The sequence below is a fragment of the Tenebrio molitor genome, chromosome 4, assembly GCF_963966145.1.
Source record: "Tenebrio molitor chromosome 4, icTenMoli1.1, whole genome shotgun sequence".
NCBI classification, from domain to species: Eukaryota; Metazoa; Arthropoda; class Insecta; order Coleoptera; family Tenebrionidae; genus Tenebrio; species Tenebrio molitor.
In genome coordinates, this window is record NC_091049.1 from 29,279,162 (window position 1) to 29,305,269 (window position 26,108).

Here is a 26,108-nt window from a genome sequence, read left to right on the forward strand (position 1 = left end):
TGTTCGGGGTTCTCTGTCCGCCCATGAGCGGGCTGCGTTCACGCCGCTTTTGGTCCCAACTTTCGGACAAATAGGTGGAACCGCCCACTTTCGTTCACGCCCTAAACGTGTTCGTTTCATTCACTCCTCTCCTCTCCCTCTACAAAAAAGGCTGCGGGTCCGTAAAAGCGAGCTGGACAAAAAGACGACGTGCATCTCAAGAGATGGGACAACCGGTTCTTTCCAGAGTCACTCCGGCATCGGTCCACAAATCGACACCGGCCCCAAAGATTTATTCGACAGTCCGTGGTAATACACGAAAAGTTTTTACATTTAAACGATATGCACCTAATGTTGCTCTTTCTTGTCTTTTTGGTTTCTTTTTCTAATAAAAAAATTATCAGAAACAAAGGAGTGTGTCTTTGTTTACACAACATTAATTCCTAAATAAACAAGAACAGCACCAATGTTAATTAAAATATTGTATCTAAGTATTGTTTCCAATCCTTGCGTAATAAAAAAGATAAAGATAGTACCTACAGTTGTCGGCATTCAAAAAGTCGTTAAAAAACAAGCAAGGCTTCGGAAAAATTGAAGAAATGACAAACTATTTACGCTAGCACAAAAATTGTTATTCTAGTTTCACGAGCAAAAAAAAATAAGGGTGAAATCCAAATAGTCGCTTCAGAAAATCAGACACGTAATTTGTTAAAAATTGCGGTTGCCATATTTGATCTGGTAGGGAAGGAGCATATAGAGCAAAGGTGGAGGGAGTGCTCGTAAATTACGAGTTGAGGTTCTTCTCGAAAACTTCTTTGAGGATTTTCTTTGGGCAACTGATGAGTTCTACCACTGCGACGTTTGGGATGGGATTGGAGTTGTTGCGAGGTGAGAGCAAAACCTATTGGTGATTGTCACCCTTCACAGACCAAAGGGGTGAAATAGTGAACCATTCTGTCGACATCGTTGTTCGCACTTTCGCCTGGCAGCTATAAAAAATTATATTATTTTTGTACACAATTTGGAATAATTTATTGCTCTGTTGTGAGATCTGAAGGTGCACGTATGCGATAAGCGATATGAAACATCAACGTATGATTCATACAAAAATTTGTAAACAAGTATTAACTCTTAGGAAGAAGAAACCAAAAAATAAAATAATATTTCAACTCGAACCAAAATCGTCACTAATCTGTTAATTTATTGTTGATAATAATAAGCAGATAAAGTTTTTGCTAATCGGGGGCATCACCCACTATCTGCGTCGCAGAGCATTCCTGATAAACTGATAATACTATTGTATTTATTTTTTGGTAATAGGAACTTGGGTAGTTTTCGGTAGAAAAATATAAGAAAAACATTCTTATCGTCTGATTCTTTTCAATTAATTGACGCATTTTTAACCAGGTTCAGTCCCGACGATCCTCCTGGCCAATACATACAGGTGTCCCAAAAATGGCGTACAAACTAGGTACTTACTACCTTATCGAGGATGTTTAAATGTACATGGAAAAAATATGGAAAAAATGTTTCCGACAAAAAAGTCAATTATTTTTATTATTTAACGATAATACAATGTAAACAAAGATATATTCATACATCATTACCGTGCAATGTTACCGTAGAGGATTTTAAATAATTTTTTCGATGTCCAAAGCTTCTAAATTCTCTATTATGCAGGATTAGATATTGGTAGTGAGTGATCTTGTACTTTGTGATAATATGTACGATTAGACGTAGCTGTCATGACAATTTCATACATACAGGGTGGAACAAAAATATCAAATAATCGCTGTAACTTTTTAATTTGAAAAATTATGAAAAAATGTTTAATATAAAAATTGTTTGGTTTATTATCATGCATGATCTGACCTTTTTACTTTGTTCCTACCTTCTTTTGTTTCGCTGCCACGGCTACCAGCTTTGGTTTTTTAAATAGCACCCATACATTTTTTGTGTGATTTTCAAACAAGCGTATCTTTCTGTATTCATAAATACAGTTTTGCCATTATGGGGAAAAAAAGAATAAATAAAAAAATCAATAATGAAAAAAAAAATATTTACTAAGTAATAACATTGAATCATCATTTTTGGTTAAGAATGCCATGGAAATTTGACAAGTAAAAAAATTATTTTATTGAGAGCTTAATAAAAAAAAAGTTGAATACAAAAACTTTTACAATAACAAAAGGCTATCAATACTAAACCAAATGTTCAAATTGCTCCGTTGACTGCCAAGCAATGACCTAATCGATATTTATGGCATTCTTGATATTGCATTTTATTACTTAGTGAGTTTTTTATCACCTTTGTTTATTTTTTTTTAATTTTATTCTTTTTCCCCATAATGGCAAAACTGTATTTATGAATACAGAAAGATACGCTTGTTTGAAAATCACACAAAAAAATTATGGGTGCTATTTAAAAAACCAAAGTTGGTTGCCATAGCAGCGAAACAAAAGAAGATAGGAACAAACTAGGAAGACCAGATGATGCAGGATAATACACCAATCAACTTTTATATTAAACATTTTTTCATAAATTGTCAAATTAAAAAGTTACAGCCAATATTTGATACTTTTATTGCAAAATAATTGACCTGTTTAGGGCCACTTTCAAAGACCGCCAAATCAGAAAATAAGTCCATTGAATTTTTTCAACAATTTTACGGTAATCTCTTCTACACCGTAGTGGACCGTTAGTACGCCATTTTTGGGACACTCTGTATATTGCACAACATTCTTCATCTTCATAGCAAATTTTCTGCGGTTTATCCATTTTACAGTACATTTTAGATAACAGTTGCGATGATCCAAGAGTTGAAGATTATTAAACTATAATTACATCGATTTTTTTTACATTTGAATGAATCATAGAGTACGAGTGTGTGTTTAATTCTTTTATCCGTTTACTCATGGATAAATTAAAGAAACGTTTTTACTTTTCATTCTTCTCTGTATCAGGACATACGATTTGATAGGAGTGACGCTTTGACCACCAAGCTTTCATCAATTTAAAAAAATATATGTAAAAGGAGACTGTTTAATGACATTTCGTTGAAATGAAGCAATTTAACAGTTTTGGTTAGTGTGAAAATGTTCTAAGATGATAACAGTAGTTTGTTTAATAACGAGACATAAAGCAACAATTTTTATTAGGTACTTGTCTACTTTTTGAAATTATTTACGACTACTTTATTAAGGAAATAATAAATATTTCGTGGAATCGCGATGTCGCAATATAGTCCAGTCAATAGAGACATAAAAATGGCTCCACCTTGCAAAAGGTACAGAAAAGTTTATACTTGGCAGGTATCTTCTATTAGGCATATTATTAATATTGCCGAGTTTGCGACCTTGGGGGGTTGTCGCTCGCCCCGCCATACTGGAGAATAGGGGTGGAAAATCACATTTATGCGATTATTTCATTATTCGTGCGAGATACCTCTATCTAAGTTAGTATAAAAAATGTAGAGCGTACAATTCTCTACATTTTTTGTTCTTTAAATTTTTTTTGTCAGATCAATAGTTTCGTAGTTACAGCATGTAGAAATCGAGAATTTCTATTATTTTTGTACTTTTTATTCTTTTCCACACCACCATAGAGGTAGAGCAATAGGGTGCATTTTTTTTTACGTAGTGTCCCCATTGGGCATAGTCTACGATGCAGTAGAAATTAACTGTTTTACTCTTTTTGATTTCTTTGTAACGTAGACGGATCCAAATGATCTGGATCGATCGGTTTAGATGAGCTGAATTCATCAGAGTTTATGAATTCGAGAATTCCTCTTGAGAATTTTCCTCTTGTTCCTCAGGGTCATCATCATCATCATCAGGATCATTTGGCGTTTACCTGTTTCATTAGTATACATGTCCGATATTCCCGTAGACGGGCAAACAATAAATGCTCGATTTCTACAGGCTGTAACTACGAAACTATTGATCTGACAAAAAAAACGTAAAGAACAAAAATTATAGAGAATAGTATGTTCTACATTTTTTGTAAGTAGTTAGATATACGTATCTCGCACGGATAATGAAATAATCACAGACGTTCCAGAATCTGAAGATCAAGACGAACAAATAGCTGAAATCAATGAATTTCTATTTTGGCAAACGCCAGATGATCTTGATGATGATGATGATGACCCTGAGGAACAAGAGGAAAATTCTCAAGAGGAATTCCCGAGTTCATAAACTCTGATGAATTCAGCTCATCTATACCGTTCGATCCAGATCATTAGGGTCCGTCTACGCTACGAAGAGATCAAAAAGAGTAAAACAGTAAATTTCTACTGCATTGTGGACTATGCCCACTGGGACACCACATCCAGAAAAAAACGCACCCTATTGCTCTACCTCTGTGGTGGTGTGGAAAAGAATAAAAAATACAAAAATAAAAGAAATTCTCAATTTCTACACGCTGTAACTACGAAACTATTGATCTGTCAAAAAAACATGTAGAACAAAAAATGTAGAGAATTGCATGCTCTACATTTTCTATAATAACTTGGACAGAGGTATCTGGCACGGATAATGAAATAATCGCAAAAATGTGATTTTCCACCCCTATTCTCCAGTATGGCGGGGCGAGCGGCAACCCCCCAAGGTCGCAAACTCAACAACATTAATAATGTGCCTGATAGAAGATACCTGCCAAGTATAAACTTTTCTGTACCTTTTGCAAGGTAAAACTCCCTATTGATTGGACTAATAAGCTTAGGTATCAACTTTTAATAAGAGTTTATTATCAATACGTATTTGCTTGCCTCCGATCAGTCGTACAGAGTGTGTTTGCAAAAGAACAAGAAAATGGTGAGAAGAGATGACAGATTCGTCGACTGCAAAGATTCTTTCAAGAAGCTTCTACAAACACGTGAAAAAAATGGTCTCGAAAAAATTTTCCCAAATCCTTCCAACTACTCCAAGAAGAGTTGTGTACCAACACAATTTATGGAAACATGTGGAATACCGCCAAGGCAAGGTACTCCAACGAAGGATTTTTGTATACTTCAACCCTTCCTCGGGAATGCCACATTGCTCTTATTGCTTACGCCATGGACGGTCCGGTTTACAAAGACTTCAACGCTAAGTTAAGACTGGTAAAAAATGCGAATGACTGGAAAATTTTCCATTACAAGAGTTTAAATGCGTTGCTAGCCCGCAAGTGTTGTCAGCTTACATTTCTTCTTTGTTCTACTTTATTATGTTACTAATGCAATAAATGAAAACTACAACCACGTCAAGTTTGTCTCGTGCTGATAAGCATCTTCTACATAAGAACACCCAGAAGTACCTCCAACCAGTAGTATTCATACTTTTTGTCAAAGAATATTCGACAAAATGAGTTTCATCAGAGAAAGACGAAGTGGCAGATTTTGCGATTCTCAAGACTCATTCCAGAAGCTTCCCTCCGACGGATACAGTCACACGTTTATCTACAAATATGTGAAAGAACTGGTTTCGTGCAATTTTTCCAAAATCCGCGAACTACTTCAAGACGAACTGAACAGAAATTTTCTTTATCGAGAGAAGTGGAACATCGCCGAAACGAACTACGCAGAGAAAAAAAATCTGTTTCCTTCATCCCTACCTGAGGAATGTTACATTGCTCTTATTGCTTACACGCTCGACAGATTATGTGACAAGAACGACAAATCACGTAACGAGAAGACCGCACTTTACGAGGACTTCAATTGGAAGTGTAGACAACTGAGAAGCGTTGACGATTGGAAAACATTTCCCTACAAGAGTTTGTATGCGTTGCTAGCCCGATCCATCCATGATATTCACAACAACCCCAGAATCAACCAATCAGTTTACTACAGAGGAATGTCATTCACACCATACAAACCCAGCTTCAAAGCAGGTGATATCATCTATCCCACGCAATTCTTGTCCTGTTCAATTCATAAACCCGTGGCTGAGTCATTCTTGTGCGGTCCGGAACCCACACTTATAAAGTTCAAAGGGAGCCCCCTAGCAGCATGTGGGATTCTTGAATATTCGGTATTTCCGAAAGAAGCAGAGATTCTTGTTTTCCCATGGAGCACTTTCAAGATTGAGAAAATGAAAAGAAGTAGTTCAAGAAATAAGATCATCCTGGAATCTGTTGGTATTTTCGATGGCGACTTACCCTATTCCGGGCAATATTCTAATAAGGGAATAAACATTAACAATTTCGTAACCGGAGAGTTCAGGATTTTCAGTTTGACAGAATTCTCAAGTGTAAGTTTTTACAGTTAAAGTACCTATACATACTCGTACAATAAAATTAAATAATATTTTAAAATACATTTTTTATTTAAGTAGGTACTTATGCAATATTATCATACAAAACTTCACGTAAATTATGAAATATGTATGTGCGACATCTGCGGTGTAAAAATAAAATTTAGATCCTGCTCCTTATCTGCAAATTACGACTACGAAGCAACATTTGCTAGTTTTATCTCTCGACCTGGAAAAACCAACTGATGCGTTTATATTTTATGTCGAAAATAAAAAACTACATATATTATTCTTTGCAAACAACTTTTTACTTTATTTCATTATTCTAACAATCGATAGACTAACCAATTGGGTAGAGTTGTTTTGAAGATTTTTGTTCTCCATGGGTAGAGCAATGTCCTGCACTCTACCGCCATTTTCCTAACGACCGGCCATTTTGTACGTGAATCGCTGACTTGAGTTACCTAAAACTCTTGGTACATATTTCGCACTTTTGATAAATATTTAGCCGATTTGCGGTCACAGGTGTAAACATTGCACAGTAAAGTTTTTGAGAAAGACCCCACAAAGAACGTATCTTTCTCCGAGACATCTTCTACAAGCACAGCCTCCCAACCACTCCATCTGATTTTCAAACTTGGCTCTTTCGTTGATTTATAAATTAGTAATAATTGTCTTTATTATTAAATTTTTGGAAAAAAAAAACATACACACACGAAATAAAATCTGTCAAATACCTACTTATGGCATGTTAATACTTCTTTTCTCTGTTTGTAATCCATTTGACCATTTGCATATTTCCTTTTGTTGCTGGTATGTTGAATAAAAATTTTCCTCATACATCACCACAATGACGAAATCAATTTGTCTGTTGCTGATAAGAATGATTGATATAAATTCGCATCCTGCGTACGTTCGACCAGTCGTATTGAGTGATTTTAAACCGGAACACGCAAAAATATTTCACCAGAATGGCATTCGTCAGAAGAAGAAGAGATGAGAGATTCGTCGACTCTGAAGACTCTTTCCAGAAGGTTCCTTCAAACGGATTCGCCCACACCTTCGTCTACAAATATGTGAAACAACTGGTTTCAGTCAATTTTTCCACAATCCGTCAACTACTTCAAGACGAGTTGAATAGAAATACTAATTATCGAGGCATGTGGAACATGGCCAAAACGGAATACTCGAAGAAAAAAAATCGGCTTACTTCATCCCTCCCTGAGGAATGTCACATTGCTCTCATTGCTTACACGCTGGAAGGACCACTTTACAAGGACTTCAACCACATGTGCAAGACCCTGAAGAACGACAACGATTGGAATAATTTTCCTTACAAGAGTTTGTACGCGTTGCTAGCTCGATCGATCCATGGTATTGATAACAACCCCAGCGTCAGCGGATCAATTTACTACAGAGGAATGTCATTCAGGAAACAAAAGTTGAGCTTCAAAGAAGGTGATTACATCCATCCTGTGCACTTCTTGTCTTGTTCGGTTGATGAAGAGGTGGCTGTGCAATTCATGGGCGAAGAACAAGCCACGCTTATAGCGTTCAAAGGGAGTCCCATGGCAGCCTGTGGAATTGCTGGACATTCGGCATTTCCCGACGAAAACGAGATTCTCGTTTTCCCATGGAGCACGTTCAAGGTTGCGCAAATTGAGAGACGTCAATATGAAGATGTCATCGTACTGGAATCTGCCGGTTCTTTGGTCGGCGACTTGCCCTATTCGGGACCTTATGCGCAAAAAGGAAAAGCCATCGCCAATTAAGTAATCAATGATGTAACTGGTGATTGATTTTTTTTAAGTTTTCCAGAGTTCTTATACCGTAGAATGTTCAAAGTTAGTGATTTAATGAAACAATTAAAAACAGAATAAGTATTTTTATTTTCTTATGCAATACTACATCACAAATCCTCTCTACTAGCTTGCCGTTAGTTATAAAAGTATTCATGTACGACATCTGCCGTCCCCTTATCTTTAAATGATGGTCACAAAATCAACAGTTGCTTCGGGTTTTATCTCCCGACCTGTAAAAACCAACTTTGTGACGAAAATAAAACGATATTACATTTGTAAACAATTTTTATTTTACTTTGTTATTGGAAAATCCATTCGTTAATCATTCTTGTGGAGCTGTTGGTACTCCTGAAAAGTCACGACGCCTTTGTAGGTGGCAACTCTCAAATTCCTTGCGCTCACTTTCCTGTTGATGTGCCAGTTGTGCAGTTCTGCCACTTGTGAGGAAGCCGCGGCAGCAGGGTCGCCACTACCGTTCAAACTACCACCCCAAAACTCGTTTCCGGGCAATGCGTTCCCATCCCAAGGATACGACACCACCAACAGTTTATCTTCGTTGTACCCCGTCAACTTGTCTTGGGGGTTTTTGTTCTCCATGTGGAGAGTGATGCCCTGCACTCTGTCGCCATTTTCGTAGCGACCGGCCATTTTATGCCGAATGTAGGCGAAACGGATATCGCTGATGTGCGTTAGCACCCCTGAAAGATATCTGAGAGGATTCTTGGAGTGAAAATGGTAAAAGTCGACTCACTCCAAACGTTCGGCGAAGGTGTCCATGAAGAACTTGTCTTGCTCTAGAGATATCTTCCACACACCGAGCCCCAGTCCGACCACGTGAACGTACGCCTTCGTGTTCTCATTTTTGGCTCTTTCGTTGGCCTCGAGCAGGAGGGTATCTATAGATAACGCGATTCGCTTTTGGTACATTAACTTGTCGAAGAATCTATCCCGCCCCAAGTTCAGGTATCTGTCGTTGTTCGATTTCATCTGGTCCAACAACTGGTCATAGGTGGCGTTCACGTCGTCGTAAAACTTCAAGAATTCACTTTGTACGCTTGGAACTTCGCAACTGCCGTAACCGTACAAACTGGTATTTTGTCCTTTTGTTTTCATTATTTCGCGATACTCCATCACTCTAGGTTTCTCCAATCGGGGGCCTATCAGACCCACAATTACTCCGTTCTCTTCCACCTTCCCTCGGTTCTCTTCAAACGTCCCGCAGTTATTTCTGTCTCCATCGTTGATGAAATACGTGTGCGACGAAACAGACAGCAAAGCTGACAGTTTAATTTCGTCGTAGCTTAAACAGTTGTCAAGGACAAGTGGAAGAGTCTCGTTGGGTGTTCCCACATTCTCCCAGTTCCCGCTCCCGCTCTTTCCGTTGAGCAACAAGTAGTGGTCAACTGAACCCACGAACATCACGGCCCTCTTGCTTAACAATCTGTCGATGAAATCTACCAGTGACATGTTTTTATAAAAGTCGCGTCTTAGGCCAAACTTGGCTTGATGAGCAAGAAAAATCGAGCAAAGGTAGAGGGCGTATTCGTGGATTACTGGGTAGACAGAGTTGATGTTTTTCTCTAGGGTTTTCGTTGAGATTTTGCTTTGAAGTTGGCAACATCGCACAGACTGAACTGGGAACTCTATGGGAAATTTCGAGCTTTCGTCAATGAGTTGGGGCAAAGTCACGTCGGGGATTGGTTCGACGTTGTTATATTCAGAAAGGAGAATGTCTTTGAGTTCCCCGCTCCACCGGGGGCATGATTTTAACCAATCGACCATTATCTGGAATTAACACATCCAAAAAAAATTGATTCATGCAATGATGCCCATGATTTTAACTGTCAAATCTGTCAATCACAATTTTCTCTTACCTTCGACAGATACTGTTTACACCGCGTCATACGCGCTAACGAGCCACTGAGCAAACTGAATCACACACATAAAATGATAAATAAATTTGTAACTGCGCAAGTTTTAAATGAGTAACAGATATCTGTGCGAAGTATGGGCGAGTGCTAAGAGATGGCGCCCGTAGTTGCGAACATCATGGCCTACCAAATCTGAACTGCGCTTCGCTTATTAATAATTAATAATAATATTAATTATTATGCCAACATAAATTTTCTTCTATTCTCGCATTAATTACGCCAATTACGCAAGTCTGTAAATTTTTTCAAATAAAAAATACTAGTTTATGTCAATTATTTTTTTTTATATTAAATTGTGGACAACACTTTCAGAATTAACAACGTTCTTGATCCAGTCCTGATAAAATGCAAGTCGGGTGAACACATCTGGAAACCCTTTTGCGCACGGAGTGATCCCGTACGACACCACCCCCACCAATTCACCCCCACAAACCAATGGACCCCCAGAATCTCCATAACACACCGCTTCTCCCTCACCCCCCAAAGTGCAAACCTGTCCTGGCCCCCTTTCAAACACGAATTTGCCCCCTTGCGCCAATTTCGTACAATCTTCATCTGTCAGAGCTGTCAGATTAACGAACTGCAATTCGTTACTACCATTTGCATTGGCGGTACTACCCCATCCTAGAGCAGTACACGATTCGTTGCCTGAAACATCACCGATTCCAATCGGTTGGGTGGTACCGTCTAGGACAAATTCGTCCTGAATCTGAAGCAAAGCCAGATCATTGGCCAAGATGGAGTCGTCGAAGTCTGGGTGGGTCACTATGGAGACCACGGTGTAATTAGTACCAGCAGCGTCCAGCAAAGTCGTACCCGCTAATATGTAGAAGAAGTCGGCTGTGAAAAATCTGGAATGCATGAGTTCGAGCGTGTGAAGAGAGCTTGAAGAGACTTACTGAAGACAGTGGGCCGCAGTAACGGCCCATTTTTTGTCGATGACGGAAGCACCGCACCAGGGTCCGTCAACCTTGTTGTTCAGTGAAACCACAAATGGGAACTGGCCAGGTTTGGCTGGTTCCCCTCCGAAAATTCGGCCACTGGGGTGGAGTTGCAGTGCTGAAACTGCAAACATCTTCTTAGAGAAAATCGTCATTTAAATTTCTACCACCTGAGGCACAAACAGTGAGAAACAGACCCAGAAGCTTTGACGACATCGTAACTAGTTCAGATTATTTCACTCAGTTGTTTTATATACCGTCCAGAAAAGATAAAAAAATTCCTACATCACTTATTACATGGTAAAAAGACTATCAGATTATCTAAACTATGGAGTAATTTTTATTCTCTTTCACGATTTCAATGTTACGCATTTGATCGAAGGTGTAGGTAAACAAGTGGAGGATCTTTTAACTGTCCAAATTTTTTCTACGAATTACCATTTAAAGATATTCAGGAAGTCATAAATCTTGTTTTCGTAATTCTTAATAATAATAAAACAATTATTTTATTTTTGTTACATAATAATTATTTCTGGAGGTAGAAGGCAAATTGAATCCAAAAGAAACGTCAAAAATAATAAAACAAACTGATTATTTCATTTTCTACCGTGCGGTCGAAAATACATAAAAAAAATCGAGATAGCCATGATTAATACACTTCAGTTGGCAGCACGTGAAAATTTAATTCAATAAATGTCATTAAAATGGTAATTGTCATTATTAATTATTGATTATTAAAATTTGCTATTACAATATGTTCACTTTAGAACAACAAATTTTCATTGTCCAGTGTTTCTTCAGCAATGGAGAAAGGCTTGGTCCTATTCGACACCTCGAGTTTTTGAGGAATTTTAACAAAAGTTTCCTGACTTTCAAGGCACTTAACCAACAACTTGCCCAGAAAGTCTACAAATGCGTAAACATGATTTTAGAAACAGGTAGTGTTCTGCGCAAAAAAAGGCAGTAGACGACCGACAAAAAGATCAGTTGAGAATATTGAAGAGGGTGAACCGTAGAGGGAGTGAACAAAGAATTATTGCAGAGATTAACCCAAGAAACTAACCTATCACAGTTCAGCTTATCCTTAAAAAAGATTTGCACTTTTTTCTCTATCGTGTCTGTTGTGCATGAAATTACCCCTTGACAATAAGAGCCCCCACCACCGACAACAACCTCTCTGGATAATATTGATTGATCGATGATCGTTGGATCTTGGATCGATTTATAAACAAGCGGCGTGCGCATGCTCCGTGCTCACCGTTGACGGCCGTTGACGTTAAATAAAGGTGCGGGAATTTTAAATCTCATTGTTTCATTGCACTAACTATATAGCTGACAACCAACAGGTCACATAAAATTCTTTACCAAGATTTCAACATTCTCAAAATCACTAACCTAACTTTTAGGACTGACAAGAGATAATTGAAATCTTAACGAATTATCAACTGAAATTTTTGGCCAGCGTCATCCAGAACAAATTCGCCTTCGATTTGCACCAAAGCAATGTCGTTTGTGTAAACGGTGTCATTGTATGTAGTTCTGATACACCACAATAGAGACTATTGTGTAAGTGGTACCGGCACTATTTTGCAAGTTAGTACCTCCTGTCGGTGACGTCGTCGCTGTGGAAAAGTTTTTGATTTAGGTAGAAAATTTGCCAGAAGACACCTACTTGGTATAATGCGCTGCGATCACAACAAATTTCTTGCTATTGGTACTTGATTGATATTGATTTTGAAAAATAATTCAAACAATTACCTAAACTCAAAGCACCAACCCACAAAAGCTGTACAATAATCTTCAACATTGTTGATATTTAGATGAGAACTAAAAATAGACGAATTTAAACTGATTGTAAGGCAGAATGATCAGCTGAATTGTTTTTAGTTTGCTTCCAAAATCTTCCAATGTCCCAAATTAGATGAGTACCTAGGTATAAAGTTTATATCTGAGATTAAATGACGATTTCTCCGTAAATCAATTTTAAACCATCTGCCCCATCATCGTCCTAGATAAATCAATTCAGAAATTCTGTGACAATCACTTGACAATTTCGAAACAGGAAAAGAAGAGTTTTTCGTCGCGAAGCTCGGTGATCCAAGTGCTACTTCGTCACTGTAGATTTGTAACATCATTGTCAATTTATGATGTGGTAAGGTTCAAGCGTTTCCGCCTGGCCAGCCCTTTCGCTATTTTTATCTTACTTGTTCCTTGATAGTACTTTTTTACAGTAATTACTTGATAAATGTCTGAGAAGTGTTTTGGTTCAAATTCTATTAAAAGCCTCGTATCGAAATCACGATTTATTTTTATCAGAAGTACCGGTACAGAGAAAAACAATTAATAAAGAGAGATTGACTCATCGATCCACTCAACGTAGTAGGCGGCTCTGGTGTAGATATCTGGATACCCTTTGGCACATGCTGGATCTAGCGCGTATGAAACCATCCCCACAACAGTATTGTTAAATAGCAGAGGTCCTCCTGAATCTCCATGGCATGGTCCGACGTCTACACTACCCAGCGCACAGACTTGTCCAGGTCCACGTTCCAGATTATACGGTGCGGCTTCAGCTAGTCGTGCACAGTCATCAGGAGTCAAAGTTGTCACTTCGGTATACTGCAGCTCGTTGGGATCGCCATCTTTGGTACTCCCCCATCCAACTATAGTACTAGATTGGCCACCAGAAACTTCCCCTATTCCGATGGTTTTAACAACGTCTGTAAACTCAAATTTTCCCTCGATTTTGATCAAAGCGATGTCGTTCCAGATTGTGGTCGTGTTGAAATCTTGATGTTTTATGATTTTGGATACGTTGTACGCGGTACCACCGGTATCTAAGAGATTCGTACCAGCTAACAAATATATGTCATCTGGTGTCCAACCACTACGAAACAAACTTCAGAGGAAACATTGATAGAAGCAGTACCTACTTACAAGACGCAGTGTGTTGCTGTCAAAACCCATTGGTCGTTAATGATTGATGCCCCACAGTAGTGACCGTGTACGTTTTCTGAATCGGACTCTACTTGAATTGAAACTAAGAATGGGAACTGGCCAGGTTGGGCAGTTTTTCCACCGAATATGCGACCATGAAATGGATGCGCTAGATTTGTTGTTAGTATTCATTGAAAATAATTTGAAGAAGTACCTGAGGTGAAGGAAACACAAAGCAAAAGCGTGATTGAAAGAGAAGTCATTATTGAAACTAGACCAAACACAACTGTTACGAGTTTGTGTTTTCTATAGATATCTAATCATCCTTGAGAAATCATACTGCAGTAGACGAAGTGGAAAAAGGTATCTCGAATTATCTAATTTTATTAAAAAGCACTCTTTAGATAAACCGGTTAACAACAAAATCTAATATTTTATTATGTTTTCGCAGACTTTGTCATTGGTACCACAAACCTATACATATTTTTAGATTGAAGCAATTATGTCGTTATAGTTACTCAGTTGGGTCACCATCTTATCTCCAATCCAATCTTATCCTCCTTTACTCATCAACCGAAACTTCTCCACCAGTACTCTTTCTGAATGAACTCATTTATAAAATTAGTAGAACAGAAATGACATTTCGTTGTATCTAATTTTGTTCAAAATGATCTGTCAAAAATGACAGAATATACAAGAAGAATAGAAAGAAAGAAATATCAAGATGAAAATAAAACTCAATGGAAAATTGTCATAGCTTTCTACAACAAAACTCAAAGATTTCTAATTTATCGCTTTGTTCTTGATGCGTCGTACGATCAGTACCGTTATAGCTATCTAACTTAAATCGATCAAATGTGCGGTAAATCTTCAAAGATTTTGTAAAGTGTAAACTCTAGTTCGAATTGTAGTGGTATTGTAGTTTCAATTTGGTTGTAGGTCGTAAAATTTTATTGGATATTATGAGCGATTAACGGGCACAATGGTTGAGTTTGAAAAGGTTGGAAAGCGGCGCGTGCCGTTTGCCGAACAATGCAAATATACAAAATGTACAATACAACCCTGCTTAAAATATTACCTGCTAGTGGTAAACTAGGATTTATAAGCCCCGCAAGATCTTTAACTTAAAGTATCATAAAATTTTACGACCTACAACCAAATTGAAACTACAGTACTATCAGTGCTTTTTGAAAATTAGATTAAAATAGTACTGCCACCTGGTTTATTATACAGGGTGTTATTGAAAGTTGTACAGGTATTTTAACCACGAGCTACTGGCTTCATGTAGAACTCGGAAAAAATATCTACAAAATAAAATGACTTATTTTTTGAGCTACAATTTTTTTTAATTGCTTTTAGACTTTTACGTTGTCAAACAACCTCGTAGGTAAAATTTCGGCACATTTTAAAAATACACCCTGTATATCATATTTTATAAAACGTACACCAATGCGGTTTCCTTGTTTCAAAGCATATTTCCTATAGGTTACTTCGCATTGGCGTGTATTTTATAGAACATGATATACAGGGTGTATTTTTAAAATGTGCCGAAATTTTACCTACGAGGTTGTAGGACAACGTAGAAAACTAAAAGCAATTTTAAAAAATTGTAGCTCAAAAAATAAATGTGATTTTATTTTTTGACACAGAATTTTTTAGATATTTTTTCCGAGTTCTACATGAAGCCAGTAGCTCGTGGTTAAAATATATGTACAACTTTCAATAACACCCTGTATTGATCAATATGATCGGTTACGGCGTGATATTAAAACCACTAAGGCTTCACGATATTCTTTGGTTTATTAATAAAACTAGATAGAACAAATATTTTGTAGAACCTACTTAAATATTTAAATAATTGTATTGATCCAGTCCTTGTAATAGGCAACACGAGTGTAAAGATCTGGCCATCCTACTGCACATTGAGCCACTGCGTAAGAAGCAATCCCCACAAATTTTCCTTTAGAAGTTAACGAATCCCCCGCATCTCCATAACAAACTCCATTTCCTCTACCTCCAAATCCGCAGACTTGTCCAGGTCCTCTTTCTATATCATAATCCCCATCTTCAGCCAATTTGTCACACTCTTCAACTGACAAAGCTCGCAGATTTGCGAACATAAGAGACGCAGGTGCGTTGATGTTTTCAGTAGCGCCCCATCCCGACACCGTACAAGTGTCATTGTCTACAACCTCTCCGATTTCGGCGATTTGCACACTCTCACTAATTTCAAATTCGCCGTCGACTTTTACTACGGCGATGTCGTCGATGAGGTTGGTTTCGTTGAACGTAGGATGGATAGTTACTTGGGATATGTTGTACACGGTACCACCTATTCTGAGGTCGACGGTGCCCGCGACTACGACCACATCTTCCGGGAACAGGTTACTGCAAAAGCGTAGTGCTAGAAAATTTGTAGTTAAGAAAAATTTCACACTCACTTCATACACTGGGCTGCTGTGAGGATCGAGTTCTTGCTGATGATGGTACCACCACACCAGTTCTGGCCAAATGACGGCATCATGATGGAAACAGCGAAAGGAAATTGCCCCGGTTGCGCAGTGTTTCCACCGATTACCCTCACATTGTGGGTAACGGCCGGTACTGATAGTACCAGATTAGACACAGATAGAGTAAACAAAAATATTGTCAACTTGTACATTTTGCTCTTCAACTGGGACTGTGCTATTCGCATTGACATCTACCTGCTTATATACAGATAAAAATACAAAAATTCTGATAATTTTGGATAGATTACGATTTTAGTTTGAAAAATTATCTTATGTTTACTGCCAATACGAGTAAACAGGATTTTAAAACTTGAAGTGATAATCATTTCAAAGAACAGAAAATGCTGTAGCAATATTTTTCCCTTTTTTTATATTTAATATTCTTTTAATTTGTTTTTTGTTCGACACTGTCAGAATTTGAGAATTTTCTCCTATGTGAACGGATTTTGATAAATGTCACAACTTGTCAAAACGAAACGTCAAGCTAATTTTAAAGGTTTTAAGCGATTTGGGGCCTTTAAGGAGCTCGTCTAACAAAAAAACGTTGTATTCAACTCGTTCGTGTGTAAATTGGGCCTTTTTTGTGACTCGTGGGTCTTTAAAACGCTCGTTTCGCTCGCGTTTTAAAATGGCCCACTCGTGCCAAAAAAGGCCCAATTTACAAGTAAACTCGTCAAATAATAGTATATTATATATTGAGGGAGAGAAATGCATGATTTTTCCTAAGGTGCAGTTTGTACAAAGCACCGAGGGAAAAATGAGCATTCTCTCCAGAAGTATATATACTATTTTTTTCACGGTAGGGAGTAGAAACAGCACAAAAATCTCAAATTTTAAGAATAAAAAAATGATGACAAATGAGTTGTCATCTTTCGATGAATTTAATGGAATTAGTAGTTGCCTTGACAACACAATTAGATTTTTGTCACAACAGTCAAAAAAAATGAAAACTCCCATTAGATTTTTGTCACAACTGTCAAAAAAATGAAAACTCCCTAGGGAGCAAATATTTGCAAATATTTGCTCCCTAGGGAGAAAATGCTCTACTTCTGTCACGATGTTGACATCCGAAAAGTTGATTTCTACTCCCGATCGTGAAAAAACTACTATTTTATCTTTTGGCGTAATTGTAAAAAGAATTCATTCTAAGTCTAGAAATTTTTTATTTTGCATCATTATTTCGACTTTATGAACACTAATGTTGCAGAGATTCACAAATTTTTTATCTACTTATTTCTTGCTAATCTAAACTTGACTTATAGTCCATGTAAAAAACCACATTAAGTATTCTAGACAAAAGGTGAAAAGGTAATTTGTTATCGTTTATATTTTATCTCTGCCGCATACTTGTTCACTTTTATTAAATTTGGACTTGCATCTTCCGGAACTGATACACGTGGTTATTTCAAGATATTAGTAACAAACAACTTTTTATATAAGTACTTTAAAATTTTTCCGTTAAAAAAAAGATTGAAAATAAAATACAAATCTCGATACCATTAGGTTCCACCCAAGAACCAACAACAAAACGAAATAATTATCTTTGTGTTTTAACGTAGTAGGCTATGAAACCAGTTAGTAATTTATCGAAAAACCTGATAAGACAGTTTTCTTTAATACTTAACATATTAGTTTTACAATACAAAAATTTCTGATAATAATGTGGAATCTGGAAAAGTGCCCCGAATGCTTGCAGCGTTTCCACGTTGAATGGCAAGGGAAATCCTCTCGAAAAGAAATTTCTTTGATTTTAAATCGCCTGATTCCGCAATAAGTCGGTTTCCGATGACATTAACGAATTCGATGGCTTCTTTGCACCAAGGGCCTAAGGTTTCAAATGCTAAATCTTTAAATATGTAATTTGACGAAATGATTGAACTATATTTGCTATGTTTGCGTTTGCAAGACATCTCAGCGGCAAAACCTGAATCTTCAGAAGTTTTCAAAACGTAATCGTCTGCAAGTGTATCTACAATAGTAACGTCCCAAACTAAAGGTTGACCTTTGATCCATGGTACTAAAGTCAACCCGTATGGGCGTTTTCCATCATCCCGAGACAGTCCGTTTGGTTATAAAGTTGAATTCACATGAATAGAAGTCAAAGATGGGTTGATAATAGAATTAATTTCAGTGTGTCTGGAAAATCTACCACTGCTTTTTAAACAACCGTGGATGCCAACTTCGTCAACTTTCGCATTGCATTTGCAAATATGAGTTGTACAAAGATTACAACCCAATATTTAAGCAATACAAACTTAGAAGGAAATGTTATCTTAAAGAGTACCAATATTAGGAGGAGGAATTGCATGTAACCAAGATCCTGATTCTCTGCATTGCAGAGCCTTAAAACGAGCCAAGTCTCTAGGTGAATTAAAAATTAAGTCTTTGGCAATTATTCGTTTGATATTGATATCCCAATTCTTTTGAAATTGTGGGATTGTTGGTCTTTTGTTCTCATTTTCTACATCTCAGACTGTTGAAGTTTCATCATAATGATGAATAATAAGCTCATTATCCTTTGAATTTAATAATAGAAAAACAAGCTTTTTAACACCATGAATTGAAGATAGGAAAGCAAAGAGGCAAATATCGGAAATACGGCGAATTCCCAGTTCACCAAATCTAGTCGGTAAAGTGGACTGACACCATTGTAAATCAGTTAAACGTAAATTAAGTATTCTTTCTAAAGAAGAATCAATTGAATTAACATAATTAGAAAATTTCCAAAATAGAGTTGTTCTTAATAAAAAATTAAATTTTGGTATGAAAAGACAGTTCTTAATGAAAGTACCGAGTGACTATAAATGACTGAAAATTATTTTTTTGTTCGACACTGTCAGATTTTGAGAATTTTCTCCTATGTGAACGGATTTTGATAAATGTCACAACTTGTCAAAACGAAACGTCAAGCTAATTTTAAAGGTTTTAAGCGATTTGGAGCCTTTAAGGGGCTCGTCGAACAAAAAAACGTTGTATTCAACTCATTCGTGTGTAAATTGGGCCTTTTTTGGCACTCGTGGATCTTTAAAACGCTTGTTTCACTCGCGTTTTAAAATGGCCCACGCGTGCCAAAAAGACCCAATTTACACACAAACTCGTCAAATAAACTACTATTATAAAGCTCATGTTTTAATATACTATTTCTCAGTAGTGAACTTTAATATAGACTTCAGTCCATACGTTCAGCACTTCCTCGTTTTTACCACAATATTTTATAAGATAGAGAAAAGTTTCATAAATTGGTGAGTTCTTTCACTGGTTAAAATTAACACACGTATTTCAGAAACACCCTGTATATAAGACTAGCATCGTCAATAAACCCTTCTTTTGTTCCCGCACTATTACATTGTATATTTTACAAGAACTTTTTCCTTTGTTGTGCAGACTTTTCGATGAACCATCTTGCAACGTTTGTTTTTCAGAACCTTTGCTAAATACTAATGTTTCGTCGGTGTAGGCGAATGCCCAAGGTTTATCAAATCATAAATATTTAATGTACTGTCGCGAGCAATAAATTTTGGTCGTCAATGTCATTTCAAAATTTGGTTAGATTGTCACAGATTAAAAAAAAATCCCTGCCTAATTATGCTCATGTCAACAAAGTGTCAAAAAAATGAGAAAAAAAGTGACAATTAATGTCATAGAACATGATGATAGGTTATGATATTTACGACTGTTTTACAATGGAGCATTTTCGATTGCGTCAAAAAATGACCTTGACGACCAAAATTTATTGCTCGCGACTGTACGATCTCAGAAATGATATTCTTTTCGCTACGATGTGGCTTTGGGTTTGGGCACAAAGACCTCGCCGATTATCGGTCTGCTTATATCTTATATACAGGATCGCTACAAAGTATGGCAACAGTTCAATATCTCGAGAATGGTTTCTCGGAAACCCTTGAGATTTGGTAAGGAGTTAAGAGCATTTAAATTCTATTCTTTCCAATTTTTTCAGTTTTATACCTTCATTTGTTTTCGAGATACAAGGATAACTTGAATTTTTTTAAATGGCAATAGGGGTTAATTTGATAATTTTTGAAAAGATTTTTTTTCTGTAATACCGTTTTAGAAGAAAAACTTTATTGAGGTTCCTGAGAGGTGTCCACGTGAAACATATGTACGGTCGGTGGACAAATAAAACTGGGACACTTAAAATTTAATCTATGTAAATCAGACCATTGAATTGTCAGTATATTTGTTAGTTTCTACATAATATGTCATACCAAAGTTAACCTATTTGTGATAAAGCCGTAATTAAACGATGCAAATTTGTAAATTTTGACTTATGTGATTGTCATTTTTGTCCCAGTTTTATTTGTCCATCGACTGTACATGTCCACTAGGACACGGCTCACCACCATTCTAAAATGCAAAAAGAGAAAATGACAACACCAACACTTTAGAATGACGACACAGCAGGCTAATCCCATGTGTATTGTTACTTTTTCATAAATTAAATTAAAAATGAAACAAAAATTTCGCTACCAACGAAATAAGTATCTTTGTGTTTTTAACCTGATAAGACAGTTTTCGTTTGAGTATAATTTCATTTTTTGACATTTAAAAAAACTCAAAATAACACTAGACACTAATTTTTATTTGCTTTCATATTATCAAATAATTATTTTACAACAATTTATTTATTTTGCACATTTCTGTTGATCCAGTCGACGTAAAACGAGGGTCTTGTATAAACGTCAGGATATCCCTGAGCACAGACAGAAACCGAATAAGAAACGACCCCCGCCAACTTCCCCCCACAAACCAGAGGCCCCCCCGAATCTCCAAAACACACTCCTTTGCCTTCCGGCCCCAAGGCGCACACTTGCTCTGGTCCCAAATAGAACGGATCCAAATCCCCTACACGTCCTTGACACTCCTCCAAACTCAACGCTCTCAATTCTACAAACTGCAATTCTTCCGGAAAGGAAACGTGTTCAGTCGCACCCCAACCGACAGCAACACAACTTGCGTTCTCTTCTGGATCGCCGAACTCTATGGCTTGAACTGTGTCGCTAAATTCAAACTCGCCGTCGATTTGAATCAAACCCAAGTCATTTTGAGTGGTATTTGAGTCATAATCTTCGTGTGCAATCGCTTTGGAGATGGAGTAGGTGGTACCACCGGAGTGTTCAATGTTGGTACCCACCAGTACTGAAGTGTTTGATGTTATGTCGGGTAGACAGTGGGCCGCTGTCAGGATCCAGTTCTTGTTGATGATGGAACCGTCGCAGAATTGATCGACGTTGTTTAGAGCAACGATGTAGGGGAATTGACCGGGTGAAGCAGGGTTGCCACCAAAAATTCGCCCACGAATTGGTACTCCTTTCAAATTATTGTGGAAATTACATTAGAACACAGAACACGTAGATTTACCTAAAGTAGAGCAGACCATGAGCGAGACAATTAGAAGATGAAGCTCCATTTTTTGGTTGTCTTTAGCAAATGATTTTTTATCAGTTAATAACGGAACGACTTATCAGCTTATCGATTTGTGACAAATCACAGTTTTGTGACAGTCACTAAAAACTACAAATCAGACGCTGCTTTCACAATTTCTTTTGTAGATTTATCAAGGTGTCAAGAAGCAGTACTATCTTCCGCTTATCTCTAAAATTGTTCTAGTACTAAATCGTCTCCTTCGGCAGTTGCCCACATGATTCTAGTCAACTATTATTTCCCAGTAAAAATATAGTCACCCATTAGGTACTTATCAAAGTACTTCAGAAGATAATTTTGTTACATTTTGAAACAAGGAAAAAGTTGAAATATTTTAGTTCAAATCTCAATTAAACTAACTGATTTTTCAAGTACAGATTCTAGAGTAATCAAGATAAGTACCTTTTATCTGGTACTTTTCTATGGAAAAGACAGCATTGAAAAGTTTCTGTAACAACTAGTAAATTACAACTATAGCGCAACGGATACGAAAAGAAATCAACGTAAGTTTTGTACATAACAATTGTATCATATTTGATAAATCACTTACGACATTCAATATCTGATAAATTAAGAATCAGTACCGAAAACAATTCCAGTTTAGTTTGAGCCAAATTTATTTCTAAAATGGTGGCCAAATCTCTCTCTCTGCCTTATTTCTTATGCTTCTGCTTTGTGCCATCTTGGCAGGTGAGTACTGTACGTACTTGCTATCTTCACAAAAATTTAGTTGTCTCCTCGCATTTATGGTGGATCGCCGGCTTCTGAGGGTCAATTTCCTTGGCAAGCGGCTCTCTACATCCCCAAAGCAGACCAGATGCATTTCTGTGGAGGTGCCGTTATCAGCGAACAGTGGGTACTGACATCAGCGGGTTGTCTTGATGGGTAAAAGTGTGTATCAGAGCTGTAGATAGTACAAGTTTTGCATCTAGGGCACAGTTTCGTATACGAGTACTGTTAGGTACTCTCAGTTCAGGAGGTGATGATCCTAACCAAATAGAACAACATGCGACCTATTGGGTACTGCACGAAGAGTGGGACCCTTGGGCTTATGACAATGACGTTGGAGCTGTCCAACTGCCAACATCTTTAGACTTCAATGGTACTGTCACATCTGCGACTTTGATTTTGTCACAACGTTTCTTTCCAGATTACGTCCAACCTATCGCTTTAAGTGCTGACTTTATCCCTGGTGGCATGGATGCTGTCATAAGCGGATGGGGAGATACTTTGGGCCGTGAGTTTCTTTTTTCAGTTTTGGCCACGTTTAACAAACTTTTAGGTCTTTCTTTTTCTCCAACTGCCAAACTACGATACGCTACTGTGTCTACATATGATAACTCGGCGTGTGAGAATTCTATTGTGACAGATAGAATGCTTTGTACAAATGCAGCTCTTTGCTCGGTAAGTCAAATTTTTGAGGTTGTTTCACATAGACTAAAGACTTTTTCAGGGTGATGGTGGTGGAGCTCTAGTTCTCCATGACAACTCCACTTCTAGTTTTGTTCACATCGGTATTGCAAGCTGGCTCAGATCTTGCGGCGGCAGCAGTGGATATGCAAGAACATCGTTCTACATAGAGTGGATCCAAACAAAGTTGTATATCTAATATTATGTCCTTTGTACGAAAGTGTGGTGTCAGCATAGAAACAATAAAGATAATATTTAACTAAATGCAATAACAGGAACACTTGATTTGATAAGGATAAACAATTCGCTATAAAAGACTACCGTATGGTTTCGAAATCTAGTAGCAAAGATGCAACGTTTTGGTGTTATCTTTCTTTGTGTTGTCTCAATTTGGGCCTTGCCCCTCGAGGTAAAGTACCAAAACTCTCAGTTCAAAAACTCATTTATGATTCTAGAGTAGCAGTGTCAGAAATTTGGTACCGTTCAAAGATCTCGGTATGCAGTTTTTCCAAAAGTACTAGCATTAGGTACTAGTGTAATTGTTTCAAGGTCCACGCATCATCAATGGTGACAAAGCAGCTAAAGGTCAATTTCCGTGGCAAGTGGCGATATTTGTCGCCCAATCTGGAGTCACTAACTTGTGTGGTGGTGCCCTAATCGACAGCGGATGGATACTGACAGCTGGACACTGTGTACAAGGGTGAGTGCGTTTCTAAACCAAACAAAACAAAAATATTCTTTTGTAGAGCCACATCATTCACGATTACTTTGGGATCCACCACACTCACCGGAACTGACCCTGACAGAGTTGTCTTGACAGCGACCGAGTACATCCAACATGAAAATTATAGCTCTCTTTCATTAGCTAATGATATTGCTCTGATACCTCTAAAGCAAACCGTCACAGTCAATGGTAATTGACATCCAAATCGTTAATTCTAGTTGATAATATTGTTTTTAGACAATATCCAACCAATCGCTCTCCCTTCTAGTCCACTGGATGATGGTTCTACTGTCACAGTGAGCGGATGGGGTCTAACCAGCGACGGTACTAAATCTACCTACTCCAAAAGTGCAAACATTTTCAAATCGCTATTTTCAGGAGGTGACGGAGCCAGCAACGACTTGAACTATGTACATCTTGTCACGATTCCAGACAACGATTGCAGAGAGGTGTTTGGATCTATAGGAGATGGGGTGGTTTGCGCTCAAGGACAAGGAGATGTGGTGCACAGTACTTGCGAGGTACGCTCTCGATATTTAGTATAAATGAGCTAGAGCTGTCCTTGTAGGGTGACAGTGGTGGACCTTTAGTGTTTGACGCTTCCGGAGATCCCGTCCTCGTGGGTGTTGTCAGTTTTGGACACAGCGATGGATGCGAGAGTGGAAAGCCTGCAGGATTTGCCAGAACTTACTATTACAGAGACTGGATTGAGGGCAAGACCGGTATTTCAAACTAGGGAAGATGTTGTAGTTTAAAAAATTAATTACTTACCTATACTTTTGTAACTATACAAAAATAAATTTAATGTCAAAGTGATGGTGAATTTTGATCTGGGACGTTTCTGAGATTTATTTTTGTGTATTTAATTACTTCTAAAAATTAGATGACACATCACACAACTGTGTTCGACTGATAACAAGGCATGAAGGTTATATGACATAATTATCAGTCGAACACAGTTGTGTGATGTGTCGTCTACTTTTTAGAGGTACCATCGTATACTCGTATACTTATATCGCGCGTTCAAACGAGATCCTGGGCTGAGTAGGCGTTGGAAAAATTAAACCGTTTAGAACAGTGAAAAGTTTGAATTTCCCGCCGTTTGACACGAATGACATTTGTTTATGTTTAACCGCGACATAAGTGACCATGTTTGTTTTCAGCAAAAGGTGCCCTTAGATATTTGCTTCGAGAGTAGGAATCGTTATGTTGTTCTATTTTTGGATTGCAAAGAAAAAAAAATTTTTGGCTTTAAATTTTAGGTTAGCTGTCAACATGCTCCAAATAATCTACGCTTTAAGCGATATCTATTGATTATGGAAACAGATAGAGTGATTGATAACCTATTACAGGTTTGCGCAGGAGTAAATGCTTCGCAAATTCTTCAAACAGTTTATAGACATTGATATTCTTTCACATCAAAGGAAGCGCTTTGAAAAGAGGAATCTAAGGGTGCAAGATTCATCGTCATGTGTTTTGTCTAGAAAATTGATAATAAAACGGAAAACAAAGGTTCAGTTTAAACTTGTCTTTTTTATTTTAATGCATGAAAACGTTTTCATATTTTTGGTTCCTTTTCTTCTTGGATTCTCCCTTCATTTCAAACTTGCGTCATACTGAGTAACGTAGAGATAACGAAAAATACAGGAGTGACATTGCAGTAAATATGCGTCATAAAAGACCTTTTCCTGCACAAAAAACATTCACTTCACACACTTAATATAAAAATATGTAACTATTTTGCTCATTCTGGTCCAAACTTGATATTGATACTGAAATAGTTATTTGTACAACTAGTTATGAAAGTCATACTTTTTTTCACAAATTTGCTGATTGATTAACGAAGGCGTAGCCCGAGTTAATCAAGCAAATAAGTGAAAAAAAGAGACTTTCATAACGTGTTGGTACACACTATTTTTTGCATATTGATGTAAGTTGAGAAATTTGGTCTAAAAGGATTTATGAAAAATTACAACCAAAAAAACAACAAAAAATAATTTATACCATGTATAATACAAGAAATAAGAACAAATTAACCCAAAGATTAACAAGAAAAAGCAATTAGCTGTATCAGAAAAACAGAAGTAGAAAAGAAGAAGGAAAATTGTACAGGTACAACAATAAAAGCTGAGTAATGAAGTAAATAGAATTATTTTTTGTTTATGTATTTTCTCTTAACTGAATCCTTTTGTATTAGGTATC

The 26,108-nt window shown here is 37.2% G+C and overlaps 8 protein-coding genes across 11 annotated transcripts; 3 read left to right on the forward strand and 5 right to left on the reverse strand.

Moving 5' to 3' along the window:
* Positions 1-5,321: 5,321 nt before the first annotated feature.
* LOC138129495 (ecto-ADP-ribosyltransferase 5-like) lies at positions 5,322-6,224 on the forward strand. The gene has a single exon (XM_069045786.1). The coding sequence runs from the start codon at positions 5,322-5,324 to the stop codon at positions 6,222-6,224; it is 903 nt and encodes a 300-aa protein (XP_068901887.1).
* A 956-nt stretch (positions 6,225-7,180) lies between these two features.
* On the forward strand, positions 7,181-7,981 carry LOC138129496 (erythroblast NAD(P)(+)--arginine ADP-ribosyltransferase-like). Its single transcript, XM_069045787.1, has one exon. It carries the CDS (start codon positions 7,181-7,183, stop codon positions 7,979-7,981), a length of 801 nt encoding a protein of 266 aa, XP_068901888.1.
* A 98-nt stretch (positions 7,982-8,079) lies between these two features.
* LOC138128032 (uncharacterized) lies at positions 8,080-9,965 on the reverse strand. 3 transcript variants are annotated; one of them, XM_069044231.1, is made up of 4 exons: positions 9,886-9,965; positions 8,763-9,796; positions 8,307-8,720; positions 8,080-8,241 (listed from the first exon to the last, which is right to left on the reverse strand). In XM_069044231.1, the coding sequence occupies exons 1-3, from the start codon at positions 9,913-9,915 to the stop codon at positions 8,330-8,332; spliced, it is 1,455 nt and encodes a 484-aa protein (XP_068900332.1). In that variant the 5' UTR covers positions 9,916-9,965; the 3' UTR covers positions 8,080-8,241; positions 8,307-8,329. The 3 variants fall into 3 exon arrangements, with proteins under 3 accessions (XP_068900332.1, XP_068900331.1, XP_068900330.1); XM_069044230.1 differs by having other exon boundaries at positions 8,080-8,254; XM_069044229.1 differs by lacking the exon at positions 8,080-8,241 and having other exon boundaries at positions 8,277-8,720.
* A 240-nt stretch (positions 9,966-10,205) lies between these two features.
* Positions 10,206-11,199, reverse strand: LOC138128033 (chymotrypsin-1-like). 2 transcript variants are annotated; one of them, XM_069044234.1, is made up of 3 exons: positions 11,054-11,199; positions 10,842-11,007; positions 10,206-10,793 (listed from the first exon to the last, which is right to left on the reverse strand). In XM_069044234.1, the coding sequence occupies exons 1-3, from the start codon at positions 11,097-11,099 to the stop codon at positions 10,226-10,228; spliced, it is 780 nt and encodes a 259-aa protein (XP_068900335.1). In that variant the 5' UTR covers positions 11,100-11,199; the 3' UTR covers positions 10,206-10,225. The 2 variants fall into 2 exon arrangements, with proteins under 2 accessions (XP_068900335.1, XP_068900334.1); XM_069044233.1 differs by having other exon boundaries at positions 11,051-11,114.
* A 1,974-nt stretch (positions 11,200-13,173) lies between these two features.
* LOC138128725 (chymotrypsin-2-like) lies at positions 13,174-14,176 on the reverse strand. Its single transcript, XM_069044917.1, has 3 exons — positions 14,035-14,176; positions 13,821-13,989; positions 13,174-13,770 (listed from the first exon to the last, which is right to left on the reverse strand). The coding sequence occupies exons 1-3, from the start codon at positions 14,081-14,083 to the stop codon at positions 13,224-13,226; spliced, it is 765 nt and encodes a 254-aa protein (XP_068901018.1). The 5' UTR covers positions 14,084-14,176; the 3' UTR covers positions 13,174-13,223.
* Positions 14,177-15,601: 1,425 nt separating this feature from the next.
* LOC138128724 (chymotrypsin-1-like) lies at positions 15,602-16,523 on the reverse strand. The gene is made up of 2 exons (XM_069044916.1): positions 16,262-16,523; positions 15,602-16,208 (listed from the first exon to the last, which is right to left on the reverse strand). Exons 1-2 carry the CDS (start codon positions 16,519-16,521, stop codon positions 15,671-15,673), a joined length of 798 nt encoding a protein of 265 aa, XP_068901017.1. The 5' UTR covers positions 16,522-16,523; the 3' UTR covers positions 15,602-15,670.
* Positions 16,524-20,909: 4,386 nt separating this feature from the next.
* On the reverse strand, positions 20,910-21,864 carry LOC138127710 (chymotrypsin-1-like). The gene is made up of 2 exons (XM_069043765.1): positions 21,710-21,864; positions 20,910-21,658 (listed from the first exon to the last, which is right to left on the reverse strand). The coding sequence occupies exons 1-2, from the start codon at positions 21,756-21,758 to the stop codon at positions 20,970-20,972; spliced, it is 738 nt and encodes a 245-aa protein (XP_068899866.1). The 5' UTR covers positions 21,759-21,864; the 3' UTR covers positions 20,910-20,969.
* A 373-nt stretch (positions 21,865-22,237) lies between these two features.
* On the forward strand, positions 22,238-24,722 carry LOC138129497 (transmembrane protease serine 9-like). Its single transcript, XM_069045788.1, has 13 exons — positions 22,238-22,462; positions 22,503-22,657; positions 22,705-22,874; positions 22,923-23,009; positions 23,055-23,176; positions 23,226-23,375; positions 23,499-23,591; positions 23,638-23,677; positions 23,732-23,882; positions 23,929-24,095; positions 24,144-24,230; positions 24,285-24,427; positions 24,475-24,722. The coding sequence occupies exons 1-13, from the start codon at positions 22,400-22,402 to the stop codon at positions 24,640-24,642; spliced, it is 1,596 nt and encodes a 531-aa protein (XP_068901889.1). The 5' UTR covers positions 22,238-22,399; the 3' UTR covers positions 24,643-24,722.
* Positions 24,723-26,108: the final 1,386 nt, after the last annotated feature.

Excerpts from the sequence above, each read along its gene's own strand:
- LOC138127710 (XM_069043765.1), bottom strand. The coding sequence starts at position 21,758 with ATGGAGCTTCATCTTCTAATTGTCTCGCTCATGGTCTGCTCTACTTTA. Across the intron at positions 21,659-21,709 it reads CATGGTCTGCTCTACTTTAG|GAGTACCAATTCGTGGGCGA; the intron begins GTAAATCTACGT and ends ATAATTTGAAAG.
- LOC138129495 (XM_069045786.1), top strand. The coding sequence starts at position 5,322 with ATGAGTTTCATCAGAGAAAGACGAAGTGGCAGATTTTGCGATTCTCAA.
- LOC138128725 (XM_069044917.1), bottom strand. The coding sequence starts at position 14,083 with ATGACTTCTCTTTCAATCACGCTTTTGCTTTGTGTTTCCTTCACCTCA. Across the intron at positions 13,990-14,034 it reads TTGTGTTTCCTTCACCTCAG|CGCATCCATTTCATGGTCGC; the intron begins GTACTTCTTCAA and ends CAACAAATCTAG. Across the intron at positions 13,771-13,820 it reads ACAGCAACACACTGCGTCTT|TGGTTGGACACCAGATGACA; the intron begins GTAAGTAGGTAC and ends TTTGTTTCGTAG.
- LOC138129497 (XM_069045788.1), top strand. The coding sequence starts at position 22,400 with ATGGTGGCCAAATCTCTCTCTCTGCCTTATTTCTTATGCTTCTGCTTT. Across the intron at positions 23,376-23,498 it reads GGATCCAAACAAAGTTGTAT|ACTACCGTATGGTTTCGAAA; the intron begins ATCTAATATTAT and ends TCGCTATAAAAG. Across the intron at positions 23,592-23,637 it reads TTTGGGCCTTGCCCCTCGAG|AGTAGCAGTGTCAGAAATTT; the intron begins GTAAAGTACCAA and ends TTATGATTCTAG.
- LOC138128033 (XM_069044233.1), bottom strand. The coding sequence starts at position 11,099 with ATGTCGTCAAAGCTTCTGGGTCTGTTTCTCACTGTTTGTGCCTCAGGT. Across the intron at positions 11,008-11,050 it reads CACTGTTTGTGCCTCAGGTG|TTTCAGCACTGCAACTCCAC; the intron begins GTAGAAATTTAA and ends AGATGTTTGCAG. Across the intron at positions 10,794-10,841 it reads ACTGCGGCCCACTGTCTTCA|ATTTTTCACAGCCGACTTCT; the intron begins GTAAGTCTCTTC and ends CATGCATTCCAG.
- LOC138128724 (XM_069044916.1), bottom strand. The coding sequence starts at position 16,521 with ATGTCAATGCGAATAGCACAGTCCCAGTTGAAGAGCAAAATGTACAAG. Across the intron at positions 16,209-16,261 it reads ACAGCAGCCCAGTGTATGAA|TAACCTGTTCCCGGAAGATG; the intron begins GTGAGTGTGAAA and ends ACGCTTTTGCAG.
- LOC138129496 (XM_069045787.1), top strand. The coding sequence starts at position 7,181 with ATGGCATTCGTCAGAAGAAGAAGAGATGAGAGATTCGTCGACTCTGAA.
- LOC138128032 (XM_069044231.1), bottom strand. The coding sequence starts at position 9,915 with ATGACGCGGTGTAAACAGTATCTGTCGAAG. Across the intron at positions 9,797-9,885 it reads GTAAACAGTATCTGTCGAAG|ATAATGGTCGATTGGTTAAA; the intron begins GTAAGAGAAAAT and ends TGTTAATTCCAG. Across the intron at positions 8,721-8,762 it reads ACCTTCGCCGAACGTTTGGA|ATATCTTTCAGGGGTGCTAA; the intron begins GTGAGTCGACTT and ends GAATCCTCTCAG.